The sequence below is a fragment of the Dermacentor andersoni genome, chromosome 2, assembly GCF_023375885.2.
Source record: "Dermacentor andersoni chromosome 2, qqDerAnde1_hic_scaffold, whole genome shotgun sequence".
NCBI classification, from domain to species: domain Eukaryota; kingdom Metazoa; phylum Arthropoda; class Arachnida; order Ixodida; family Ixodidae; genus Dermacentor; species Dermacentor andersoni.
Genome location: NC_092815.1, coordinates 28,859,380 through 28,884,274, shown reverse-complemented (window position 1 = coordinate 28,884,274; position 24,895 = coordinate 28,859,380). Strand labels below are relative to the sequence as shown.

At 40.8% G+C, this 24,895-nt stretch overlaps 1 protein-coding gene across 3 annotated transcripts; it reads left to right on the top strand.

Moving 5' to 3' along the window:
* The first annotated feature begins 206 nt into the window (after positions 1 to 206).
* LOC126542509 (alpha- and gamma-adaptin-binding protein p34-like) lies at positions 207 to 23,197 on the top strand. 3 transcript variants are annotated; one of them, XM_050189613.3, is made up of 9 exons: positions 209 to 476; positions 581 to 768; positions 1,762 to 1,861; positions 2,949 to 3,038; positions 4,230 to 4,298; positions 11,585 to 11,653; positions 11,733 to 11,828; positions 17,030 to 17,079; positions 23,033 to 23,197. In XM_050189613.3, exons 1-9 carry the CDS (start codon positions 407 to 409, stop codon positions 23,114 to 23,116), a joined length of 816 nt encoding a protein of 271 aa, XP_050045570.1. In that variant the 5' UTR covers positions 209 to 406; the 3' UTR covers positions 23,117 to 23,197. The 3 variants fall into 3 exon arrangements, with proteins under 3 accessions (XP_054933273.1, XP_054933272.1, XP_050045570.1); XM_055077298.2 differs by lacking the exon at positions 17,030 to 17,079 and having other exon boundaries at positions 207 to 476; XM_055077297.2 differs by lacking the exon at positions 2,949 to 3,038 and having other exon boundaries at positions 208 to 476.
* Positions 23,198 to 24,895: the final 1,698 nt, after the last annotated feature.

Here is a 24,895-nt window from a genome sequence, read left to right as displayed (position 1 = left end):
TCTCAGAGATAAAGCGCCAATAAACATAAGCTCATAAATAAATGGCATACATTTATTTAAAAATATATGTACATTGCATTTATAACTGTGACAATAATTAAAAACACATTTCTAAAACTGACTGTCGTCTCCGCCGCACTGTTCTTGTGCACAAAGCAGCTGTGGCGAGCCAAGTTGAGGTCCTTTGCCAAGTCATGACAAGCTAAGTACGCTGTGTTTGCTATGCTATGCTACCGTAGCTATGCTACTGCTGCATCGCCGTGAAGCCATCTAAGCTGTTTTATCATTTTGTGATTATTGTTTGCGCTCTACGATATAAATCGAAAAGTAATCTAAAACGTGTTATCAAAAATAACTAAAGTTGCGTATGGTTTTGTAATGTGAAACCTAGCTGCGGGGCGTAACAATGAACGGAAAACTGGACGGATGTCTAATCGTTAGCTGCTGTGATGACAGTACGGATGGTCTTGTGAAAGGTTCGTTGTAACAGTGGGTTTCTCAAGACGTTAATTATCTGTGAACATATGCAACATTGCAAGGGTGTATGCCTAATTACCGCTTTGTTTGGTTTTATGCGCAGAAATCGTAGACTCCCCATCGGTTTCGCCTGTCGATGTTTCCCAGGGCGTCCAGGCTTTCCCATGGGCATTTGAAACAAAATACTACACTGCTACCATCTACCTGCACACGACGTCGACATCAGTAGATGAATACGACGACAGTGCCGAAAACATTCACGGCCTTATAGTACTTTTCAACCCAAACCAGGTGGGTATCCTTGCTTCTAGTTGTGCTGGAGACTGAATTGTGGTTGTGTAGTCAACACGGTAAACTTAAAACAAGGCCTACGAAGGTATATGTTAAACCACTGCGAAAACGTAGTACCCGGCATAAGTAATATAAGCACACTTGTGGAGCAACCACAGGCGAAGACACATGAATATAAGCGACTTTACTAGCGGTAGACAGACTAATCGCGAAGCCTGCGCGCGACAGCGCAATGCGAAAGCTGTCGTAAATTCGCATAGCAACTGACAAGGAACGAAGTAGATGAGAGGCGAGCGGGAAATTCGTTCGCCTAGTAAGCCGCCGCGCGGTAACCCGAAAACGAGACAGAACGCTAGCAGGTTACAAAGATGGGCAGCCGTAAACACATCATACAGAATAAATAGAAAAGAATAATAAAAATAGAATAGAAAAGCCAGTCTTCCGGAAAATCTCAGCCTCGCTGGCCAACGACGATGCTGCGAACAAATGCATCCAGAATGTTTGCGTAATAGCTGTTTCTGTTAATGGTATGGGATGTGCCTTGTTTTTCTTGCGTACTCAAATGCACACTTACAAATGACATGAACCTGCCATTAACACAGTGAAACTTCTTAACTTGGAAGACTGGGATAGTTTGTTGTCGGACTTACAGGACATGAAACGTCTCAGGACGATTGCGAAACATTGACCCATTTAAGCCGATTTAAATTTAAAGAAACAAGGCAAATGAGAAACAAGGTTACAAATACAATGTATGATGGTGCTGTGGTTACCGTAAGAACAAGCGCTACTCTTTTCACTTGCATGCCATGGAACCCCATGTAGCTAAATTGGATTTTACAAGCTGTATGAGCAGTGTCCATCAGCAGACCTGTATACTTCATATTCTGTATATTGTTCATGCTGGTTCAAGCAAATGCAAAGTCACTTTTGATTGAAAGAAAAGCAAACATTAGTACCATAACAAACAACCTGCCCTCTGTATTACTTCAGAAAGACACCTTGGAGCTGGCAGACAAGTGGATAGAAAAATGTCACTGTGACGTCGTGCTTCTGGTTTGTGGCCGCTGCCCCTCTGCTGCAGAACCACAAGGCAAGCACTAATTACAGCTTGGGTGTAATTTTTGGGGGCAGATAAATTTGTTTTTATCATTAGTGACATCAGAACATTAGGACTATTACTTATGTTCTAGAGGTGGGCAAATAACCTTTTTACATATGAATCGAATATGAACAGTGAGTATTGAAATAAATCAGATAGTGAAACACATGTGCATATGTTTCCAGCACGAGTATTTATTTCGGGTAAGGTAGATAACACCTGTACTGACTAGTAAAAAAATGAAAGGTAACTATCAGGTAAAAAAGAATCAGTTTTAGTCACTAAAAATAAAACTGCCCACGTTGCCTCTAGACAAGTTTAGAGCCTGGTTCAAAACAAGCGTTCCAAGAAAGAATGACTGCTGTATCACTAGTTTTTCAGAAAGACTATATAAACGATTGCCGCAAAAAGATCTGAAGTTGTAGAAAAAGAAAGAAAAGCTGCCGAAGCACTTGTGTGCTGTAAACACATGCAAAATAGCTCATTGCAAAGAAAGCATCGCAGTTTCTAGTGTAAACGATAAACTGCTGCTCGAATAGACTGCCAAAAGTGTCACATGACTGACTACAAGCAAAAATCATCGGTTGTCAGGTAGGCCTCCACCACAAAACTGAAAAGAAAGCTTGTGTTACCCATTTTGTTTCAGCATTGCTTCTAACACTTTTGTCATCTCACTTATGGTAATTTGCGATACTTTGTTTAGCCTTATGGAGAACAGTAACCATACTTTAACAGTCGGTATTTGTGAAATAACTTTAGTTTCGAATCCTTAAAAATACCAAATAGTTCCTCTTTGGATACAAATATGAATATTTAGTGTGTAACATTTGATTCGTATTAGAAACTTCGAATGTTCACCCACCCCTATTATTTTCTAATCCAGCATGTATAATTATTGAGTTAGAATGCATTTCATGCTAGCACTATTTTTTGGTAGTCGTACTGCTGCTTCATGTTCGCAATATGAGTAGCCTTATGATCCACAGTACTGTCATCAACTCTCAATTTGTTAAAACAATGCAGACCACCTTAGAATTTTTGTTTTGTCCTCGATGGTTTATAGGCTTATTCATTTCAGGGCTATCAAGGCAGCAGGTATTAGAGTGGTGTGTTGAACGAAGCTGTGAGTTGATTGAAACTCAACCGAGTGAAGAGGATGATGAAGAAGGTAACTAATTTCTTAAAACTGAAAACATTTCAACAGTAAGACTGTGTGGAAACTAGATGAAGGTAAAAAAAGCTTTATTGTTCAATGTTCAAGGGGATATAAAAGTTTTGGTCAGTCACTTTAAAATGGACAACAGTTAAGTATGAAATCACCCGCATTTTTACTTTAATGGTGGCTAATCTCTGCTTTTTTAGGCTCCTAGAAATTAGCTCGACCTGTCTAGTTTGTTCCAGTGCACGCAGGCTCCTACAGGGCTCATATTTTGTAGTGTTTCTTTATATTTCTTCCCCATTCCTTTCACCCATTATCATTGGCTCACAAACATATATGCCACTGTGTTTGGAGAATCAGGCATGTGTTGTGATATATAAGAATAGAACAGAATGAAAGAAAAGAATTGTTGCTAAATGGCTGTGGAAGGTGGTACAGTGGAGGGTGTCTAATTAATTACAGCTGCCTAGTTTTCTTTAATGTTGCTAAAGTGTCAGTAGATGGGTGACCTTGCTTACTGCCTCAATTGGTAGATAGCTGCCCCAACCAAGCGTGAAACATTGCACTCAGCAGCAAAATATGCTAGCTGCTAAGCCACCGCTGTAAATCAAGGTAACTGAGCAAACGGGCACAGCGAAGGATGAAGGCGAATGCGGAGCGCAGCAAGAGATGAAAGCGATAGCGAAGAGAGTGGGAGGAGGAAAGCAGGGAAGGAGGGTGCAACAGAACCATGAGGCAGAAAGCGCAAGAGGAGGGTTTGGCAAAAGCATGAGGAGAAAAGTGCAGTGCTGTGCAAGATGGCCTTTGCAGTGACAATGGCTATGAGATGGCGCCAGAGTAGTGCGTGTCGTCTATATGGAAAGAAAGCGCTGCATGAGCGAAGGTTTGTCTGCAGCAGCGGCTATGAATCGCGCACACGCGTCACCCACACGTGCCTCTCATGATCTCCCGATTAGCGAGGCAGTTGCACCAAACATCTCTCTGTTTGCAATGTGCCACACAAGAAAGATTGTCCGTGCCAGCCAAGTGGAAACACGCATAAAGCTGCGCTCAAATTTTGCATTAGGGAGTATCGCAATGGTCGATGAATTTTTTTTACTTTGGCTGGTATGTCATGTTTTACACACATATAGCCAGCTGTACTATTATACGAATACACAGACTACTAAATAATAACCATATGTACTGTCTCAATTTCAGATGCAACAGGGGTCAGAAGGATTATTGAAGCACTTCATGCACATCCGTGGCCTCAGCTTGAAATGAAAGGCAAGGAGAACCATAAATCCTCTTGTAGTTGTGAAGAGGGGGTGTTTGTTACAATGTTTAGCTCAGCAATGCTCTTCAGATTGCACCTAAAGATATGTTTCATAAAGCATAACTATGACTTTGATGCTATGATGTGTCTGATAGACAAGGTTGCTGTTGTCTGATAGACAAGGATGCAAGGCTGATGCTATTTAAGTGTACATAATGCAGAATTTTAGTATAGCATGTATCGACAAATCCAGAAACATTGTGTTTGCATGGCATGCGCTACACTTCTCATGGACTGCACACACTGTACTGTGGCTTTTGGATGCATATGCTAGCACTGACAGATGTGAAAGGAGCCTTGCATAAGGAAACAAACCTACACACTTCAGAGAAAGAGTCGCCAACTATGGACTGATCAACTCATTATTCCTGTATGTTCACTTCTTTAATTCCCACTTGATGCTGGTATTTGTGTCATCTTACTTTGATAACGAAGTATTGGATACCTTTTGTTCTAGGCCCATTCTTGGTTGTCGTTTCTGGCGTTGTAGGCTTAAGGGGAGATGCTGCACATTAGGGAAAATTCAGCATGGTTTTGCATGCAGGTGGCAACCAAAATGGCACCACAACATTAGCGTCTTGCTACATCTTGCATTCCCGGTAACGGAAGGGAAAGACTGCGCTGCAGTCATGCAGACAATAGGTGATAGGATTGATTGCAAACTGGCACCCTCTGATCTTGACATTGCTCACCATGTTGCGACCATGAAAGCTGATACAAAAAATCTGCTTGCTCGTTTCTGCTCCTGGACGAAAAAAGCCGATTTCATGAGCAAGGCTCAGAAGGCTAGGCTGTGCCTAGAAGACATTAGATTGTCTGAAGCTGCCAATAGCCCTGTCTACATTAACAACCACCTCACACCCAAAAACAAGTCACTTTTTTCTCAGGCACTTTCCTTAAACAAGACGAACTACTGGAAGTTCTTATAAACTGCCAACTGTCAAATCAAAGCCAGAAGCACTACAGAGAGCAAGGTGCTTCGCATCAATTGCAAAGCTGACCTATCCAAAATCTGTTAGCAGACCACATTCAATTTGAAATTCTCCCTCTGTTGTAAATAAGTCCATCTGTAATTAAGTCCATCCACTTATGGCTACCTACTTCTCAATAGACCAACTCAACAGCTTTCTTTTGCCTGTCTCTAGCTTGGTTATTCATATTAATACAAGAAGCATCCGTAAACATTTTAACGACATACAGCATCTCTCGGTTCTTGACAATCCTTTTTCATTTATCAGTATATTTAAAACCTGGCTTTGTGACTACGACACAAAATCTGTTTTGTCTCCTTTCATGCAAGTCTGAATATTCGCATACAGCAAGCAGCAATCATGGAGGTGTAGCTATTTACATCAATTCTAACACATACTATGAACGACAACATGACATTGAGTTAAATGTAACTGACTGTGAAAGTGGCTGGGTGCAATTCAACCATGATTTTCTTAAACTAGACGACAAGAGCGTCATCTTTGGATGCATTTATCGTTCCCCATCCTTGTCGGTTATTAATTTCTGCAAAGCACTCCACCAAGTATTACATACATTAGCTCTTGATCACACAAATGTAGTGATTATGGGTCATTTCATCTTTAATTTACTTGACCTCTCTTCCCGTAATTCTCTGAAATATTCCAGTGTCTTTCAGAGTTTTGAATAAGAATGTTTAATCTCCCTCCCCACTCGCTGCATTAATGGTGGAAGCACCCTAATTGATCATGCACTTTATAATCTATCGCCAGCACTGGATGCAGGAGTTCTTAACGTCGACATCACTGATCGTTACCCGATTTTATTGTGCTTTAACTTTAATGCTACTCTAGCCTTCAAATCCTTCACCGGGCATGTTTTCAAGTTCATTCAAGTTCTGATGTTTTAGACAAGGAATTGTTCAATGATGCTGTTATGCACACTGACTGGTCGTCAGCAATACCCTTAGATGATCCACAAATTGCCTATTCAGTGTTTTTGTCCATTTTTTTCTCTCTCATTGAAAGTCATACGCAGGTTAGTAAATGTAAAAAAGTATATGCTAGTCCTCAAAACCCTTGGATTACTGAAAAATTATTGAAAGAGCTGAGAGCCAGAGAACCTTTATAGAAAAGTGAAGTGGAAGCCTTTTAATTTAAAACTACTTGCGTATTACAAAAAGTTTTGCACTACTCTTACATTACAACTTAAAAAATGCAAGAAAGATGTATTATGAGTGAAAAATTGAAGATGCTGGCTCAAATGTTAAGAAAAAATGGGAAATCATTAACTCATTCCTGAACAGGAACGAAAGGCAGTCTAGCATGACTACTATTCAGTATAACAACAATATGTATGACACACCGTTAGAGATAGCTGAGGCCTTCAGTAAATACTTTTTTCACACTGATGTCATCCCCAGTGCTGGCTATCATCTTCCCCTTTCTCGTTTGCCACAATCTTTCTTCTCATTTCTGACAACATCTCATGGAGTTTATGATGTGATTCACAACCTGAAAACAACTGCTGGTCTTGATGGTATTCAGCCCACCCACATAAACATGATTGCACATGCTGTTTCTGATATTCTGGCAACCATTATCAACCTTGCTTTCAAATCTGTCATCTTTCCTGTAGAAACGAAAAGTGGTGAAGTCGTTCCCGTTTTTAAAAAAGGTGACTGCATGCGAATACCCAACTATCGACCCATTTGCATACTACCTTTCTTCAGCAAAATGTTCTAAAAATTACTTGAAATTTGCCTTACAAAATATCTCAATAAATTTCAGATTCTATCACCTTCCCAATTTGGTTTTCATGAAGTATATTCACTGACCTCGCTTTGTTATCTTTAACCGAAAAGCTGTAGAAAGCAATTGATGGGGACTACTACGTAGGTTCTGCATTTGTAGATTTCACCAAAGTATTCAACACTGTCAACTACCACATTCTTTTTATGAAGCTTGATGCAGTAAGCATAACTGGTCCCATGGTCTCATTAATAAAAAGTTACTTACTCAACAGAAGTCAGGTTGTTAGTTTGTTGGGTTATAAATCTAGACCTAAAGTAACAAATGTAGGAGTGCCCCAAGGTTCTATTCTTGGCCCACTTCTTTTCATAATTTATATAAATGATTTTCCAACTTCTCTTACTACTTCAGACTGCTTACTTTATGCAGATGACATAACAGTTGTTAACACTGATAAATGCTTCCAATCTCTGAAACACAAACTAAATAATGACCTGGCAAGCTTGGCAGCTTGGTGGTTCCATAATAAATTGCCAATTAACCCTAATAAAACAAGGTTCGTTGTCTTTTGCTCTCACCAACATGTACATAATTATATCCTGCCAGTATTTTTAAATCAATTTGCAATTGAAGCAGAGGAAGAGGCTACATTTTTGGGAATTCAACTGGACCGTCACTTGAAATTTCACTCACATGTTGCTTACCTGCAAAGAAAAATGGCTTACAGCATATGTGTTTTAATTCAATCGTGTGACATATTTCAATCCTGTGATATATTTTCACAGCCTACATTACTTTCATATACTATGCTTTTATTCATTCCCATATTAATTACTGTATCACATCTTGGTTCAATACCTAAGCAGCCATCTTGTCTCCCTTCAAACTCTACAAAACCAATCCATTACAATACTTACTCGTAATCCCTATCGCAGTGACGCGAAAGCACTCTTACATGCCAACAACATCCTAACAGTTGACAACACCTTCAAATACAAACTAGGTATATTTATTATTCAAGGAAATCAGCAATCAGGTTTCTCTGTGCATCATCCCTCAATCCAACCTAGTGAATACTAACTTGACAAGGTTTGCATATAATGAGAATTTTATTTTAACTTCAATTCATATCATCTATGGCAAACAAATGGCACACTTCACCGGAATCTGCCTCTAGAAAACCATACCACTGGCAATCAAAATCTCTTCAAATGCTTTCCTGTGAGATCAGTGTATAAATTGGACGGACTACTTCTTGAAAAGGTCCAACACTACAAATACCTCGGGGTCTATTTTTCAGAAAATTTAACATGGAACAGACATATTGAATACTTAACCTTAAAATCATCTCGTATGCTAAACCTTGTTAGACGTAATTTTTATAACGCCTCCCAGAAAGTAAAAGAACTGCTTTACATAACAAATGTTCGTCCGGTACTCGAATACGCTTGCCAGGTATGGTACCCTCAAAGCTCTAAACTTATAGAAAAGCTTCAACGCGTCCAAAACCGCGCTGCAAGATTTGTTTCTGGTAATTATAACTTCAGTATTACATTAGTTAAAGAGAACCTTGGTTAGAAAACACTAGCACACCGCCGATTAACTGCAAAATTAGAACTTTTTTTCCGAATCTACTCTGATCTCACAGGAATAAATAAGAACTTGTACATTTTCCCTCCCCACTTCATCTCTAAACGATGTGATCACGAGCTGAAAGTTCTTGAAATGCGCTGTCGTACTGATGTCTACCGTAATTCATTTTTTCCGCATGCTTCCGTACACTGGAATAGGCTTCCCAGGAGCATTAGTGAATGTAAAACGTTTTCAGAGTTTCTGTCTTTATTGTTGCGCAGTCTGTCATAGTATATCATCCCGTTTTCTTTATATCATTTGGCTGGCATTGCACTTCATGCGATAGTGTACCCTTTCCATTTCTGTCTTGCAATTTTGTACCGCATTTCACTGAAGGCCATTTTGCCATCGAGATGACTCATCGATGTTAAGTATTTTGTTACTTTTACCACCTGTGCTTAGCTGTTTCAAGTTTTTGTCACATGTTCATCTTTCTTCAATTTGTCCCCCCCCTGGAATAATGCCCTTGTGGTGCTGCACGTACTTGTATAAATAAATAAAAATAAAATAAATAAATCAATTGGCAAATTCAAAAAAGAACTGAAAAATTTCCTCACACCCATTCCATATCCTGCATAATTGTGGTTACTTCTTTTTCTGTCCCGCTCCCTATCATACCTACCTGTCCACCTTTTTTCGATAAAGCATCTCATCAGGGGTTCTTTTTCATATTTGAACATAGATGCGACTTCTTTATGTTTTTATTTCTTTTTCATTTGTTTTTTATTTTTCACGCTGTAACCATCCGACAGCTGCTTAGGAGAGTTGAATTACATTTTTTTTTCTTACCTTGTCTAATTGTGGCTTTTGGTTCTCTTGTCTGCTGCTCTTTGTTTCTTTTTTTTTTTGCCTGCAATGTATTTTATTGTTTCATTTCGCTACTGCTGTTTTTTTTGTTCTTCTTTGCTTTGCCTACGTTGTATCTTATTGTATCTGTTCGCTACTACTGTTTGCGGCTTTAATTTTTCTACATTCACTACCATATGAGGTCCCGATTCAGTCTCCGTCTATGGGACCTCCTTCTGTATATGCAAATTTGGTAATTCATTTAATGCCTAAATAAAACCCCTTCTAACTCTGACTCTGCTTTATATGGTTGTTTGCGGAGTGCAATGTAATTAGCATCAACATTATGTTGTATGCAATGTTAGCCCAAGGGCCTTTTCGCGACTCTTCTGACTCTATTCCTGACCTTTAAGCACTTATGTTACTTTGATGAAGATTGAAAAGGCTCCCTAATCGCTTTTTTGTGTGTGTGTGTGTGTGTGTGTGTGTGTGTGTGTGTGTGTGTGTGTGTGTGTGAAGAGTAACTTCTGCATTGTTGACCTCTGGAAACCAGGGAGGGGGATCAATATCGATTGCTTCAGCACATGCAGTATGAGTTTCTGTTATGGCACATGTAAAATGAACCTCTTTAGTAGATGAAATGTGTACATTACAGCAAACTTCTTACTGAAGCAACCATTGTGCATTTTTCATCAAATTGAAGTATAAACCCCATGCAAGCGACCTTGCGCGTAACAGTGACAAGTGACGCAATGGAGATGGCTGTCGTTTTCGCTCTTCGCCTACAAATTGTACCCCATCCGAGCAACGGCTTTGAGCAACGTCTCCTCGGTGTTGTCAGTATGATGGCGGCAAATACGCGTCGTAACTGGCCTGACGCATGCTTTATTAATTTAAGCTGATGTGTTTTACTCTAAAACGCAGCATAACATATTTCTGAAGGTCTTGCAGTAGGTTCTTATCCTTGCACTATAAAAATTCAATTGTTTGCTCGTTCCATGCGACAATCGATAGTACTTGAGCGATGTACATCCAGTTCCAGCTTCGCCCTATTGGCTAGTTGCTCATAGCACTTCCGGGCGACCAGCGATCTGTTCAAGTGACGGCCTGTTTCGTCACTCGAAGTCATCGCATACAACATTGCTCTCATGGGGTTTAGCCTTAAGGGCTCAAGCATTCTGTAACCTGTATGGTGACCATTGTTAAGCAGAAGCTTTAACTTTGGGCCAGCTCCAATGCCGCCTATACATGTAAAATGCCGAACTGCCTTTATGAAGCAACCACTAGACCAATTATATTTGTTGCATTTAAGAGAGAAAGGTAAATTTTAGTGACTGTTGTAAGCAGAATATTGATTTAGGCTGTGAACATTTTACAATCATCTCCAAAAATTGGTAAGTCTAAAAAAATATTCAAGCTCAATGTTTCCGAACTCGTAACTTGCATCACGAACACGTATTGCAATTCTGTGAACTGCATACGTTACAGCGTCTTAAGCGGACATAATTGATGTATTATGTGTCGCTCACAGGTATACCACTAATATGTAAGTATGACTTTTGCAGAACCCTTTCAAACATTGCAACTGATTCACGTAAAATATAAATTTATACATCAATTTTATCCACTTTAGATGTACCATCAGGTGAAGTTTACAGAATTGTGATATCTTTTGCATTGCTGAGTTATAAATATAAACTTCATTGTCTCGCTTTCTAAGATTTTGAGATTTTAAACAATTTTTTATTAAAAAATCACTGGCATAGATAAAAAGTTTGCTTGCAACTGTTGCTAGATTTTAACATTTTCTTTTAAGTGCAACAAACCTCGTCAAATTTGGTGCAGTGGTTGCTAAAACGATTTCTCCATTCCTATGTATTCAGGAGCCCCCGAGCTAAAGCTTCCTCTTGAAGTAGGCTGAGAGAGTGAAGGTTGGGCTCTCCATTCCCATTAGCTTTCTACGGCATTAATTAAAGTGATAATTTTTGTGCCATTGTGTCATTGCACTAATAACTTCATTGTGGTTGTTACCAGAAAAAAAGAGCTAATTCTGCTGCATTGTGTCTATTTGTTGCTCAGTGACTTACCTTGCTACTCAGGTGAAGTTCCAGGGCCAAGCAGATCAGGCAACCAACATTCAAGATTATCTGCAGGGGATGGTGGAGAAGGTGCACCTTTCTTTTCCTCTTGGTTTATTTTTTTAAGCTTTGTAAGTAAATCTGACTGAGCCTTTTTTTGCCATTTCAGCCAGCGCAGATCTGAAGCTTTTCTCAGAAGCCATGGCCACCGACGGTGAAGATGCAAGCTTTGAGGAACTGTTTGCCAAGTTTAAGGATATGAAAGGTACCGTTACTCGTTAGCTATCAGTGTCAGCATGAGTGGAAGCCATTGTGCCACCTAAAGAGATCACTTTGCTCTTATAATCCAAAATAATTTATTCCCGGGGTACTTGGCACATTCCTCTTAAAAGGTCACTGTTCAACTAGACAGCACAACAAAGGTACACATGCAATTGTCTGACCTGAGTGAGGTATCATATTCAATAATTTTAAGGGATACTTTCACTTTCATGTAACGTGCTTTTGCTTTACACGACACCGAGCATCTGACGCCAAAATGAAGTGAAGAAAAACTGAAGTGAGAATTTTAATAGCAGCGTCCGGCGCACCACCAAAACCACAATATCCTCCCACCTGCTCATTGGTCTATATTGTTGTTAAAAGTGGCAATGCCATTGCTGCCTATGTTCATTCTTCAGTGCCTTTTCTGCTCATTAAAAGATTCTTGTTCCCAGAGTTGTCTTCTGCCCCACTCTGTTGACTTCCTTAGACAAAGATAACACTACTTTGCAGTGCAATACACATGAAATAAAATGTGCCATAAACGTAAAATATTGATTGATTAAGGAAAAATGAGACATCCACCCAATCATAGCAGTTGGTACAAAGGAAACCCATACGGGTTCCTGAAAAGAAAAGCCTCGCAGTTGAAGAAAAATTCGTCCTGGTCGGGGACTAGAACCTGAGACCAGCACCTTTCTGGGGCAGCTGCTCTGCCATCTGAGCTAACCAGGTGGCTAGCAGATGGTAGGGTGAAGTCAAATTTGTCAACAACTCAAAGCAAAGACAAGAGTTTGACATAATAGTTCTGCAGAAGCCCGCAAGGTGGAGAGAAGTCATTAATTAAGGAAAAATGAGACATCCACCCAATCGTAGCTATTGCTACAAAGGAAACCTATATGGTTTCCTCGCCGGCACGTACCTGCCCCCCCCCCCAGCCCACGCCACCACTCCTCACACACATTCCTAAAGCGCTGCCAAATCAATGTTGAGACTTGACAGCTATTCAGTGGTCAATATTTTGCTGCCGTTTTCACTCCTTTTGGATGGCGGTAGTTATCGGTATCTCCTGGGGTGTGAAGGCCAGTTTTCTAATTGATTTGGTGCCCGCGCGATTAACTCGAGATGCATTCAGTTCTCACCATCTATTCAACAGTCACGCACATCGCTGTTGCTTCGTTAGTTCAACCTTCTTCGTTTAGACCGATCAAGGGACCAGGAAAGGGATTCAGTTCTTGGTCTGCTGGTTCGTATGTTTGTGGAACGAGTTGCGGCCAGAGGAAGCGCCACTTGCGTTTAACTTTTCGTTTTGCTTCATAATTTCCTCGAGTGACGGCTTGCCACGATGATGGCAGATCCTCGGAATCATATACCTGCAATATGAGTTAGATAAGGTGGAAAATAAAATAATGCGAGACAGCGTCCATCATCAAACCCTGCAATAACCTTTAAACCCATAAGCAATACGACTGTCACCCATTACCTTGTCTGGTTTTTCCCTAATTGTACAGCACTTTTCAGGCAAAATTGGCAACTGGAAACAAGAGTCGCAAAGAGTTGAGAAATTAAGCGATCTACACAGGGAGAAAGCCAAGGCAACAGCCAAACAGGAAGGAAAAGCGAAAATTAACAAATTTAACCGTTGTTTATGAAACATTTATGGATCAACATCTTTTTATTTAAAAATGAAGTAGAGCAAACGATGCCAGAAGTGGAGTATAATTCCATGCGTTTTGAATAACACTTCTGTGATGTGCTTATGTGGGTGTTTTTCTAACCTTCCGCAGTGGGCGCAGTACGTCTAGAACCGCAGCGTCCTGCACTCTATATGCGGTTGTATGGGACTGGCGGCCACGCATCATTACGCAACTTCCCAAATAACAATATGAGTCGGTTTTGGTACTTGGCAGAGCAGTAAACAAGGGATCCGAAAGAACTGTGATTATTTCGCAAATATATATTCTTCTATAATTCTTCCAGAGCTAATTAAAAAAACGCTATTATCGTCAGATACAACTTAAGGATGCAGTGAAGCCCCGCCCACACCCTCATAACCATCAGGCACTGTTCCTCCTTGAGGCTGCAAATAAGTCGTACTTAAAACTTTTCCTGTTACTCAAATAAGGCGGTAATCATAAAAATAAAATTATTAGCGCATAATCTTATGTTATCCCTCACCTATTATAGTGGAATGGCAAAAGCCTAATTCTTTATTGAAGTGAAATAAAATGCTTGCTTCACTGCAATTATTTATTGTCAGGTTTCATTTCAGTTGGCAGTAAAGTTCCATGAGTAAAACAGGCTCAGCAATGAAAGGAACTGTACCGCGGACGTTTGAAGAGTGAAATGCTCAGACTCCATACACTTTTTCCATGTCTGTTGCACACTTCATTGGCTCCACCGATGAAAATACTGTTCAAGAACAACTGACGCTCCCGAGCTATCAAGTATGACGCCATTTTGAAAAGGCTGCATGGCGACGATTTTATTTGTTTCTGTGATTGGCTGGTGCAGTAACAAAACCCCGTGCGATCCCTGTGCCTTGGCTGCCAACTGCTGTTCTTTTAAGTTGTATTCTGCTGTGGTAATCATTATTTTGCACATTCACTTGTTTACTTGTTCTTGGTAGTGTTCTTCCTGTGCTTTCCTGCGCGAGTCGATTTGACGTGGTTCCTTGTTTTCCAAGTAAAGGAGAGGTGTATCTCACTGGTCTACCTGTGAGATACACCTTATTTCATTTCTCTTTTGCGAGTTTACGTGTCTTTATGGCGAATGGTGCTCATTATTCACATTCTTACTAGTAAAGGTAACCCCCCTCATTTGCATAGAAAAGTTACCTTGTCCCCCCCCCCCCCCCTCCCAGAAAAAAATCCTGAATACATGCCTGGTTCCTCGAAAGAAAAGCCTTGCAGGAAAGGCGATGGTCCCAGGTTCGAGTGCCGGACCAGGACAAATTTTTCTTCGACTACGAGGCTTTTCTTTCGAGGAACCCATATGGGAATTTCTTTTGTAGCAATTGCTACAATTTGGTGGATGTCTCATTTTCCCTTAATTAATTACTTCTCTCCACGTGAGAGAACCTGGGCTGTCCAGAGAGCCCACGATGCGGCGGTTAGGCTCGGCCTACCCGCCCCCACGTGGGAGCGGCCCGCAGCTCTGCCCTAGGGCAGAGCTTCTCAGGACCTTGTAATTAAAGTTCTTTGTCTGTCTCCACATTGTATGCTTCCGCAGAACTATTGCATAAAATATTGATGCTAAAAAATAATGCTGTGGCACTCCGGCTATCTGTTGTGCTTCTGCTGGCTTAGCCAATCATTAAGATACACTTAAAATTCCTGGAAGTGGTTATACGAGAGTATGGTCCCCAAAATGCCAATGGTTTAAGCCAAGCATTCTGCACATTTTTTAAAGCCTACAGAGAAAATGGCTCACAATAATGCAGGGTCCCACAGTAACTTGGCGCTAAGTCGTTGTGTCAAGGTCTTGGCTTGTGCATTAGCGCTCCGACTAGATTTGGCTTACAGCAGGTGCTGCACCATTCTGGCTTTTCCGTGTACTCATCTTAAGAGGAAGCTTTAGCTCGGGCCCAACTCCGATGCGGCCTATTCAAATACATGTAAAATGCAAAAACGTTTTTTCTGCGATAACCCCTGGACCGATTCTAATGAAATTTGTTGCATTTGAAAGAGAAAGTTAAATTCTAGTGACTGTTGCAAGCGGAATTTCGATTTAGGGCTTGAATTTTCTTAAAAAGATTTTCAAATATTTGATCGTGTGAAAAAATAGAATCATGATGTTTACAAATTCATAGCTCTGCATCAAGAACTGATAGCGCGATTCTGTAAACGGCATCCATTAGATCATTCAAAACGGACAAATTCGATATGTCATTTTGCATCTTACGTGAATTCGTTACGTTGGTTACAAGGGTTCTGCAAGAGTTGTATTTTCCTATTACTACATTTTTTTATATTCATATGTAACATATAAATTTTGTCCGCTTTAGATCTACTATTAAATGCAATTCACAAAATTGTATTGTCATTTTTCGTTGTTGAGTTATAGAGTTGTAAACTTGATAGTTTCGTTTTTCACAAATTTTTTATTTTTGTCAATTTTTAATAAAAAATTGGCGGCCTAACTCAAAAATTCGAAGCCAACAGTCACTAGATTTTAAGGTTTTCTTTTAAATGCAACAAACCTCGTCAAATTTGGTGCAGTGGTTGCCAAGAAAAACGAATTCTCCTTTTACATATATTTAGATAAGAGCACCCGAGCTAAAGCTTCCTCTTAAAGCACGTGTGGGAGAGCAAAGAGACTGTAATGTCCTGATATATCTGCTGAAGCATGTTCCATTGAATTTTGATGTATTTGGTTTAAAGGCCAACTGCAATAAAATTTCACTTTGGCAAGAGTTGTCTAGTATATACCACTGAAGCTGCAAGGCTGGTAATTGTGTAACCTTTTGTTAGCAGCCTCTAAACAGCACCTAAGCAGGTGATGCATGCACCTAGTGGTGTCGCTATGGCGTAAGTCCCAGCACAGTGCGTCCGACATTATTCCGTGTGCCGCAGGCGCCGGGCATTTGGGCTTGCTTGTGTAGTCATGCCTAGAGAAACACAGAGACCAATCAAAAGATGTGGTTGTTTAGCGTCTCACATAGGTAGAGGGCTTGTCACTGCACCCCGTGGCAGCTGCAGTATCTACGCTACACAGCAGCATGGCCTCCAAAATTGCAGAGGTTAAGCGTCACTTCAAACTTGCAGTAATGGCAGCGTCTTTCCTTTTCTTCTTCTTTTTTTTTTTTTCAGTTGCAGCAACAAAAATGGCTATTTTTGCAAACTGTTTTCAATGCTCCCACTCGTATTTCAAACATTTAATTTTGCACATAAGTTTTTCTATATCTTTATTATATTATACTAGGCTTATTATGTGGTCCAAATTTTGTTGCGGTTGGCCTTTAATGTCCCAAAGCAACGTGAAAGCTATGGCCAGTTCTTATGCGACATGCATGAAATATATCCATTGATTCTTTGAGGTGTAGGAGACCCAAGCAAACTGGCAACATTGTGCAATGTGTATGATGAATTCGCTGACATGCACCTTTAATTATATAGTGCAATGTCATCTCAATGCCTATAAGTGCTAAAAGGGAGGCAATACAATTAATCACACAGTTTTGTCAAAACTGTATTTTTCCCACAGTTCAAGCTGACAAGCTTTCTGGAGAGGAGCGGAAGAAGTTTGCAGAAAAAGTAAGAATTAGCTGCCTTCAAGTACCAAGTGAAAGCAGCACATTTTTATCTTTGAAACTTATGTTGGTTAAGCAGCTGTAGTTCCCAGAGACATAAGTAGCCATTACAGATTTATTTTCTTCTCAAGAAGTTTCAGTGTGGCCTGTTCAGAGCAACTGCTGTCTCACATGAATATTACCTGCAGATGTCAGTTGCGTACCTTTCTTGTGCCACTTTGAATTGCCATAAGCATAGTTCTGCCTAAATATTAGTTTAGAAGTCTGCTGAAAGTGATCTTGCAGTAATCTTGATGGACCAGGATTTGTGTGAGCCAGCCTTACTGGCACCTGCATTAGTCACTTTGTGATATAACAGATAATCACATCCAATTTTTGTGGTGTGACCTTTGGCACTAAATCATCTTGCAATTTGACCTTGTTTTCAACTGGGTGAAAAAAAGAAAGGAAGAAGAAGTACTTGTTGCGAACTGATTGGATAGGGGCTTCATACCGTGATGGTGATACTCATTTAGTACTTAGTGAAAAAATATTGGCTGAAGTTTAACTTTTGTAAACCTAGTTATCATGAGCGAAAGGTCTGTTTGGCTTGGTTTTGCAAAGACTATGCACACAGTGTTTCATTAAAGTTAGGCCACATTCTTCCACACACGTTACACACACTGCCGAACGGATTGTCTGTGAAGCCGCGGTGAAACCTGGCCATCGCAGTCGAGCTCGCTGTCAGCCGAAGGGTGTGGTTCGTCAAGTGTTTGTTGTGGGTGCCATTGCTTGTATCCATGGCTTGGTCTCCTTCTGCTTATTGTTCCTGTTGCTAAATGACGGTGGCGGTTGCAGTAGCTTTGACCTTGGCACACTTCCACACTTGGCAAGCTTCTCTATAACGCTCTAATCTGGCCACCCTTTGTTCTGCTGTTTCAGTAGGCAACTTTGCATTTGCTCGAGATTTCGCAGTCTGCCAGCTAGCTATATCTGCTGGATGATTGGATTCAGCCTTTTGCTTGTGCTGAAGCGCATGCACAGACGACCCAGCTGGCGCGCCATCGATGGCGAGACTGAGCGACCAAGCACCAGTGATGCAACCGTTAAAGGCACATTTATATTCCGACATTATTAGCATGCGGGTGAACATTTCTTGATGCCGGGCACGTTGGAGAGCGTTGGCCACGTCTGCTTATATTGGCAGTGCCAGTGCATTGAACCATTGGTTGAACTATAGATGCTGTTGTTCTCGTCTATGTGACGTAACATGCGTGTGCTGTGTGCACTCATGCTACATTGAATTATCTTTAGCCCTTTAACCCTCGCTTAGTCATGTGGTAGCCCAGCAATAGTAGCCCAGTCAGTAACCCAGGATCTCTTAGGCATGTAGGGCTCTCTGGGCCGTACTTTTCGGCGACAACGTAGCCTAGCTGCCTGCTGGATTATTTTACTGAGCTATGTCGAATGCTCGGTTGCGGTAGTCGGAAGTTACAATAGGAAAACTTACAATAGACTTATAAGACTTACGTACCATAAATCGTGAGCAGAATCTCCCTGCGCATTCCAAAACGACTGTTGCCAACTCTTTGTAATAGACCAACAGCATGTATGAACAACAGCACCAACAGCTTTAGATACGATGTATTCTGTGTGTGTCCACCATTTAAGCTTTTCTGTATAAATCATTCCAAGATATTTTAATGATTCTACCTGTGGAATTATCTCCTGATTATACGTTAGTGTTATCCGGATAGGAAAAGTTAAGGGAAAAACAATGAGTGCACTTTTGTTGACGTTTAGCAACATTTGTATTCCTTTAAGTCACATTTCAACCTGATTGAAATACAACTGCAATGCTTTATAAAGGCTATGTATATCATTTTATGCAGAAAAAGATACGATATCATCAGTGTATACGTATACCGGCACATCATGGTGTGTTGGAATATGACTTAGTAAAAGATTAAATAAAACGGGGGAGAGTACTGCGCTTGGAGGAACACCCCTTGTCTGTTTGTAGCATTGAGAAGAAACACCATTTTGATAGCAATAAAATGTACATTCGCTTAGGAAATTATAAATCCATAGAATTATATACTGTGGGAGATTCACACTTTCCAGTCTGCTGATCAAGATGGTGTGCTCAATACTGTCATACACCTTTGCAATATATAATGTCATTAAGGCTGCGTACTGGTTGTTGCGGCGAGTGAGTTGAATTCGACTCTCCAAGTTAATATGAGGGTACCAAATTGAGCACCCAGGCCTGAATCCTATTTGAGAGTCACCTAATATTTGGTTGTTGCCTATCTACCTTTTGATATGACCATGCAATATTCTCTCGATCACCTTTGCAAGAATTGAAGTCAGAGAAATAGGCCTGATGTTACCTATTGTATGTACATTGCCCTGCTTTTTAGGTAGCGGAATTACTTAGGCACTTTTCTAATCTAGATGAATCCATGCATGGATTCATCCAGAATTAATGGGAAAATTTAAGTTTAAGCAAATTTTGGGGAGGCAATTCGGATATTGTTTTTGTCATTGCTGTAGTTATGCCATCAGGACCTGAAGCTGAAACTGGCAGCGACTTTACCTCTTTCATTTATTCTTCTAATGTGACTGCTGTGAATTCATCAGCTTGTTCAGCTGCCAGCATACGATAGGTTAGAAGTGACATAATCGACTCTGTAAGCCTTTTGCAATCTCCTCTAGTGACTGTACCAATGCTGTGGAAGTTAAACTAGCAGAATCTACATTTGTTTGTGCTAAAACAATATCTTGGACCATAGAAACCTAAACAGGGCTTTTTAGTTACTAGACTGTGAAAGATAGCTGTAATGTTTAGTGTTACAAGTTTGGTTTTCATTTGTCAACTGTCTGCCTGAATGTAGCTGCAACAAATTTATAGTCATTCCAAATGTGTGGGTATTGGTTATACAGTAACTTTCTCTGCGCTGCCTTCCTTCTATATTTGCAGTCACAGTGAGGATTCCACCAGGGGAAATAAGTACCACCTTTAGTTCACTCCATACTGAATCTGGATTTTTTATAGCCGTCACTTATCACGTGGCACAAATTAGGTACCTTTACTCCGTCACTTAGTCCTTCCTGTTTATTTGAAACTGACCACAATGATACTTGAAATTTGCTATAATTAACACAGGTGCGGACATGTTTATTGACCAAATAAATTTGGCACACAATCTAAAAAATTATTGGAAGATGGTCGCTGTTTGTGGCCGAGGTGATAGCAGACCAGGACAAAATTACACGACCCGAATTGGCAAAAGTTGGGTCTATTACCGAACGCGATTTTCTGGATGCATAAGCTGTGGTTCTCAAATTTACACAATTAAGGTCATTTGACAAAGTCTAATTTACCAATTTGCCACAAGAATCGGACTGGTTGCTTCACGATACATGGCGAGAATTGAAATCACCAGCCATGATTATATCTTTTCTGCATGCTGCAACCGTGGCATCAAGAGAACCTGTATTCATAACTTCTGTAGGAAAATAAACATTGAATATCAAAAATGGGACACATCCAGCTAGCAGTATGTCTCATGCTAGAATCTCACTTTTTGCAGAGAATGACTGGGGACTAACCTTAGCTCTATGACAAATTTTCAATGAGATAAAAAATGCTAAACCCCCTCCATTACGAGAAGGGCAATCCAGACGAAAAGTGCAATAGTTCTTTAGATGACAACGCCTTTCTGTAGATAACCATGTTTCTTGCAAAATAATCAAATCAGGGGAAGTTCTTCACAAAGATGTAACAAATCAATGGCTGCAGAAAAAATGGAATGACAGTTCCACTGCAGCACCTTTAAGGTCCCTATGTTGATTATATACCGGCAGTATTAAATGCCGTCTGTAGAGTGCTATCTTTTAGGAAATGACCCTTTGATAGGTTGTCATTTTGACTCATTTTAGCCTTTTGTTTATGAAGGATAGTAGTCCTCGGAGAGTATGGAGAAGCACGATGTTTACACGTTCGAGCATCCAAATCCATGTTCTCAATATTTTCTGAACTGGGCTCGCAGCTGTTACCACCCTCACGTTCTACACGAGATACAGAAGGTTGTGTTGTCAGCACTGTGGGGCAAGGCCTCTGCCTATAGGTCTTTGTCTATATTCTCATGAGAAACTGTAATCCCAGAAACAACACTTGGTCTCGGAGCAACCTGCAAAAGTTGTGACATCTGAACAGTTAAAAGATGCCTAATGGTCTCTGAAAGGTTCGGAAAAAAGACTGTCACAGGCTTTTGCCATAGCTTTTTTCACGGCAGCACCTACAACATCAACAATAGATGCATCCATAGCTTTTGAGTGACGTGCAGCAACTTCAGCATACCCACATGGCTTCTCTAATAGTCCGAGCCTCACAATGCGAACATCGCTTGCATTCTATAACATGTAGGAATTGAAGCTCTTGGTCTCTCACAGGACATTTCAAACAGTCCGCAGAGTAGAAACCTTTGCGCAAACAGCATCGCTCACTCTGAGAGGGAACACATCTTTGCGTAGTGGCCTTCACCACAAATGTATAACCGAAGATCTGATCTACATCTGTTAATGCAATGGCCATATCGCCAACACTGAACGCATTGCAGTAGGTGGGGAGAAAGTGCTTAAACCCCGTGTATTAAAGGCCATGCCTTGTTCTCTGATGGCCTAGCTGTGCTTGTAAAAGTGATAATGACCGACTCTGATTCTCGGAAACTCGTGAACATAGGTAAACAGAAATGGCACCGGCTGTGGAAAACATCTGCAGCACCTCGGAAGCACACAGATTTATGTCGACACAAGCTAGATTCAACGCAAGCTAGATGAGCCGAAATAAAAGGGCTCTCCGGATGATTTGCCAACATTCCACACTTTAGAAGGTCAGAGACACAAGTCTAGTCCGGTGAACAACATAGAATGCCCCTTTCTGCCAAATTCTCAGACATTGGTTATGCTTTAGAAGTGTAGGGTAGCTTTCCGCAGCTCTTGAACTGCCTCTAGAATCCTCATGCGATTGAATCCCCCATTGGTCCGGACCGCACTAGGGCAACTGGAATGCTGTGAATGCCACTGCACAAGAAAGCCTCTATAGGGATATCATTAGTGGGAAGGGAAGCCGTCCAGAGGAAAGACTGCTGGCCGGGAAAAGAGACATTAGGAACTCGCAATGAGATCAGCCAGATTATGAGAGGAAGATACTAAACAAAACTAAGAACAAATAAACGCCCAATAATTGACCAATACTCCGCAACACGAAGCCTAAGAAGAGTGTCCATAGAACACCAAACCAAGCTCTAGAAGTCAGGAGAAAGCCTTGTTCCGTGCGAGCAGCTGTCGGCCACGAACCTTCTGTTCCTCAGAACAGGAAACGAAGCTTGCGACCTGAACTAGCACTGAACCGGTTTCGATTGCATTCTATTCTCATGCACCCTGCCCGTGAGCCTTCTTCTTCACTGGCCCTGGAGGTGATAGTTGCGTCGCCACATATATATATATATATATATATATATATATATATATATATATATATATATATATATATATATATATATATATATAGACACACACACACACACACACACACACAAACAAACAAACAAGATTATCCAAGTATATATGATGCAGGTTTGGTTCCTCTCAACAACGTATAAATTTTCAAATGGCTTTTTTGTCAGTAAAGAACGGCACATACCCAGTGACCGAAGTTGCGGTGAAACAAGTTCATTGAAGAGCAGCACATATGCAGTGACCCAAATGGTTCCCAATACAGTTCATTCAGCACATTGATCAAATTCTCTTGGCCAGAAAATGCTATGTACAGAAACAGATCAACCCTGGAAAGTGTGTGAAGTATCCCAAGAAGGCTAATTGCATTAAAACAAAAGTGGAAGTAGGCTCATTGATTATCATTGATGTTTTACTGTGGTACGCTCAGCTGGATTCACCATTTCTCATTACAGGTTGCCATCCAGTTTTGGAGGGCATTTGGAGGTGAAGAGGATGAAATATGTGGCCTCAGCTCTGAAGATGAAGCAGAGAAATAGCAAGCCAGTCATGTACATAAGTCCTCAAAGCATAGAAGCAAAAATAAACTGGACATTTTGTGTTCTATATAATGCTGACAACGAAGGACCCTGCATTGGACATTCGCCACAACCACACAACTACATGAATACTACACTGTTGTGACTCGAAAAGTTTGTGTGATCTTTAACCACACCACAATCACCTTATTCCTCACTGTCTTGGTGACCAAGGACATATAGCAGTACTGTGGGGAAATGTCTGTTGCATAGCTGGACTTCATTGTCTTCCATAGTTCCAGCAAGCCTGCTGTGAAATTACTGCACTTCAGTATGATGCACAATGGTGGCAGCATTTTTTGTTTTATATCCAACACAGTTTATGCTCTTTACCTTACCCAACATAAGTGCACATACACTATATTGCCAAATGCATGTTGGTCCATTTCTGCCTTTGCATTTTTTAAATATGTGAACTTTATAACAATTTTTAGCTAGTAGTTACTCTCAGTGATACACTGCCTCACAACGAAAGATAACTGGCAATATATGTGGAAAAACCCCAAGTGTAGTGCCATGTATTGGCACCAAAAGCCAACAACTGGAGTGGCAGGTTGCTCTTGCCTATAATTCTGAATTTTTGTTACCAGAAAGCCTATTCCAAGCTGCAAGCAAAACATATATTTTAAATGAACTAGGTATTACTACACAATATTAATAAATCTATGTTACGGTTTAGTTGTAGCCTCAAAAAGCCCATTCACGTAAAGCATCACCAGCAAATTTTAAACATTTCTGTGTCCAATAATTCATGATGCACATGCTTGTTATTCAGGGAAAACACGGGGAACGCAGGAAATGGAAATTCAAGACAATGAGCAAAACAAGAAAAGGTGGAAGCAGAAGCTAACGTTTCGACAAGTGGACTTGTCTTCTTCAAGGTGACATATGCATTCCTCGCCACAGTATGTATACACATGAAGTAGTTCTAAAGGGGAGAGGGCATAAGGTGGGTGGGTGCAGCAGCGAGCAAAGGTGTGTTAGCGGCGAGGGTGTAGAATTGAGAATAAAGGAGTGCTGTGCACAAGGCCTGTGACACGGCCGTCTGTCAGCCACGTGTCGACGGCTGTGTGTCAGTCGGTGTCACTGCGTGCACAGCAGCCCTCTATTACTTGTTTAGCTGGTGGTTGTGGGCTATCGTGTCTCTGAAAGGGATAATAGATGGAGCAGCAGAAACCAGTGCCCCCGGAAAAAAAAGAAAAAGGAAATACTGAAATGGAATAAATAAATAAATGACCGGGAAGGAAGAAAAAAACACTAAACAACCAAACTAAGTTTTGTTGCCTACAGATTCAAATTTAGCAAAGCGAATAGTTTCTAAAGCTCCCTTCGAAACATTTATGCCTATAGGTTGCAATGTATTGAACTTATGGATAAGGTATGATTCTCTATTTTCTTTCTCGTTCAGAACAGAAATTTAACTAAGATGTAGAGTTTAAGTTCATCAAAGTTATGACCTGGTTGGTTGAAATGCTTGGCGTCGGCTTTGGGAAGTTCTTATTTCCCCCCCCCCCCACCCCCCCCCCCCCCCCACCAGGAGCACCAGTTTCTGCTGCTCTTTTCTATTATCTCTTTCAGAGACACGATAGCCAATGACCACGTGAAACACTAGAGGACTATTTCACGTGAAACACTATTGTTTCACGTGAAACCATAGAGGACTGCTATGCACGTCTGACACGTCGGTCGACACATGGCCGTTGACATGTGATTGACAGACGGCCGTGTCACTGGCCTTGT

Coding starts and splice junctions, on each gene's coding strand:
- LOC126542509 (XM_050189613.3), top strand. CDS start 407: ATGAACGGAAAACTGGACGGATGTCTAATCGTTAGCTGCTGTGATGAC. Junction 477..580: donor TACGGATGGTCTTGTGAAAG/GTTCGTTGTAAC, acceptor TTTTATGCGCAG/AAATCGTAGACTCCCCATCG. Junction 11,654..11,732: donor TGCAGGGGATGGTGGAGAAG/GTGCACCTTTCT, acceptor TTGCCATTTCAG/CCAGCGCAGATCTGAAGCTT.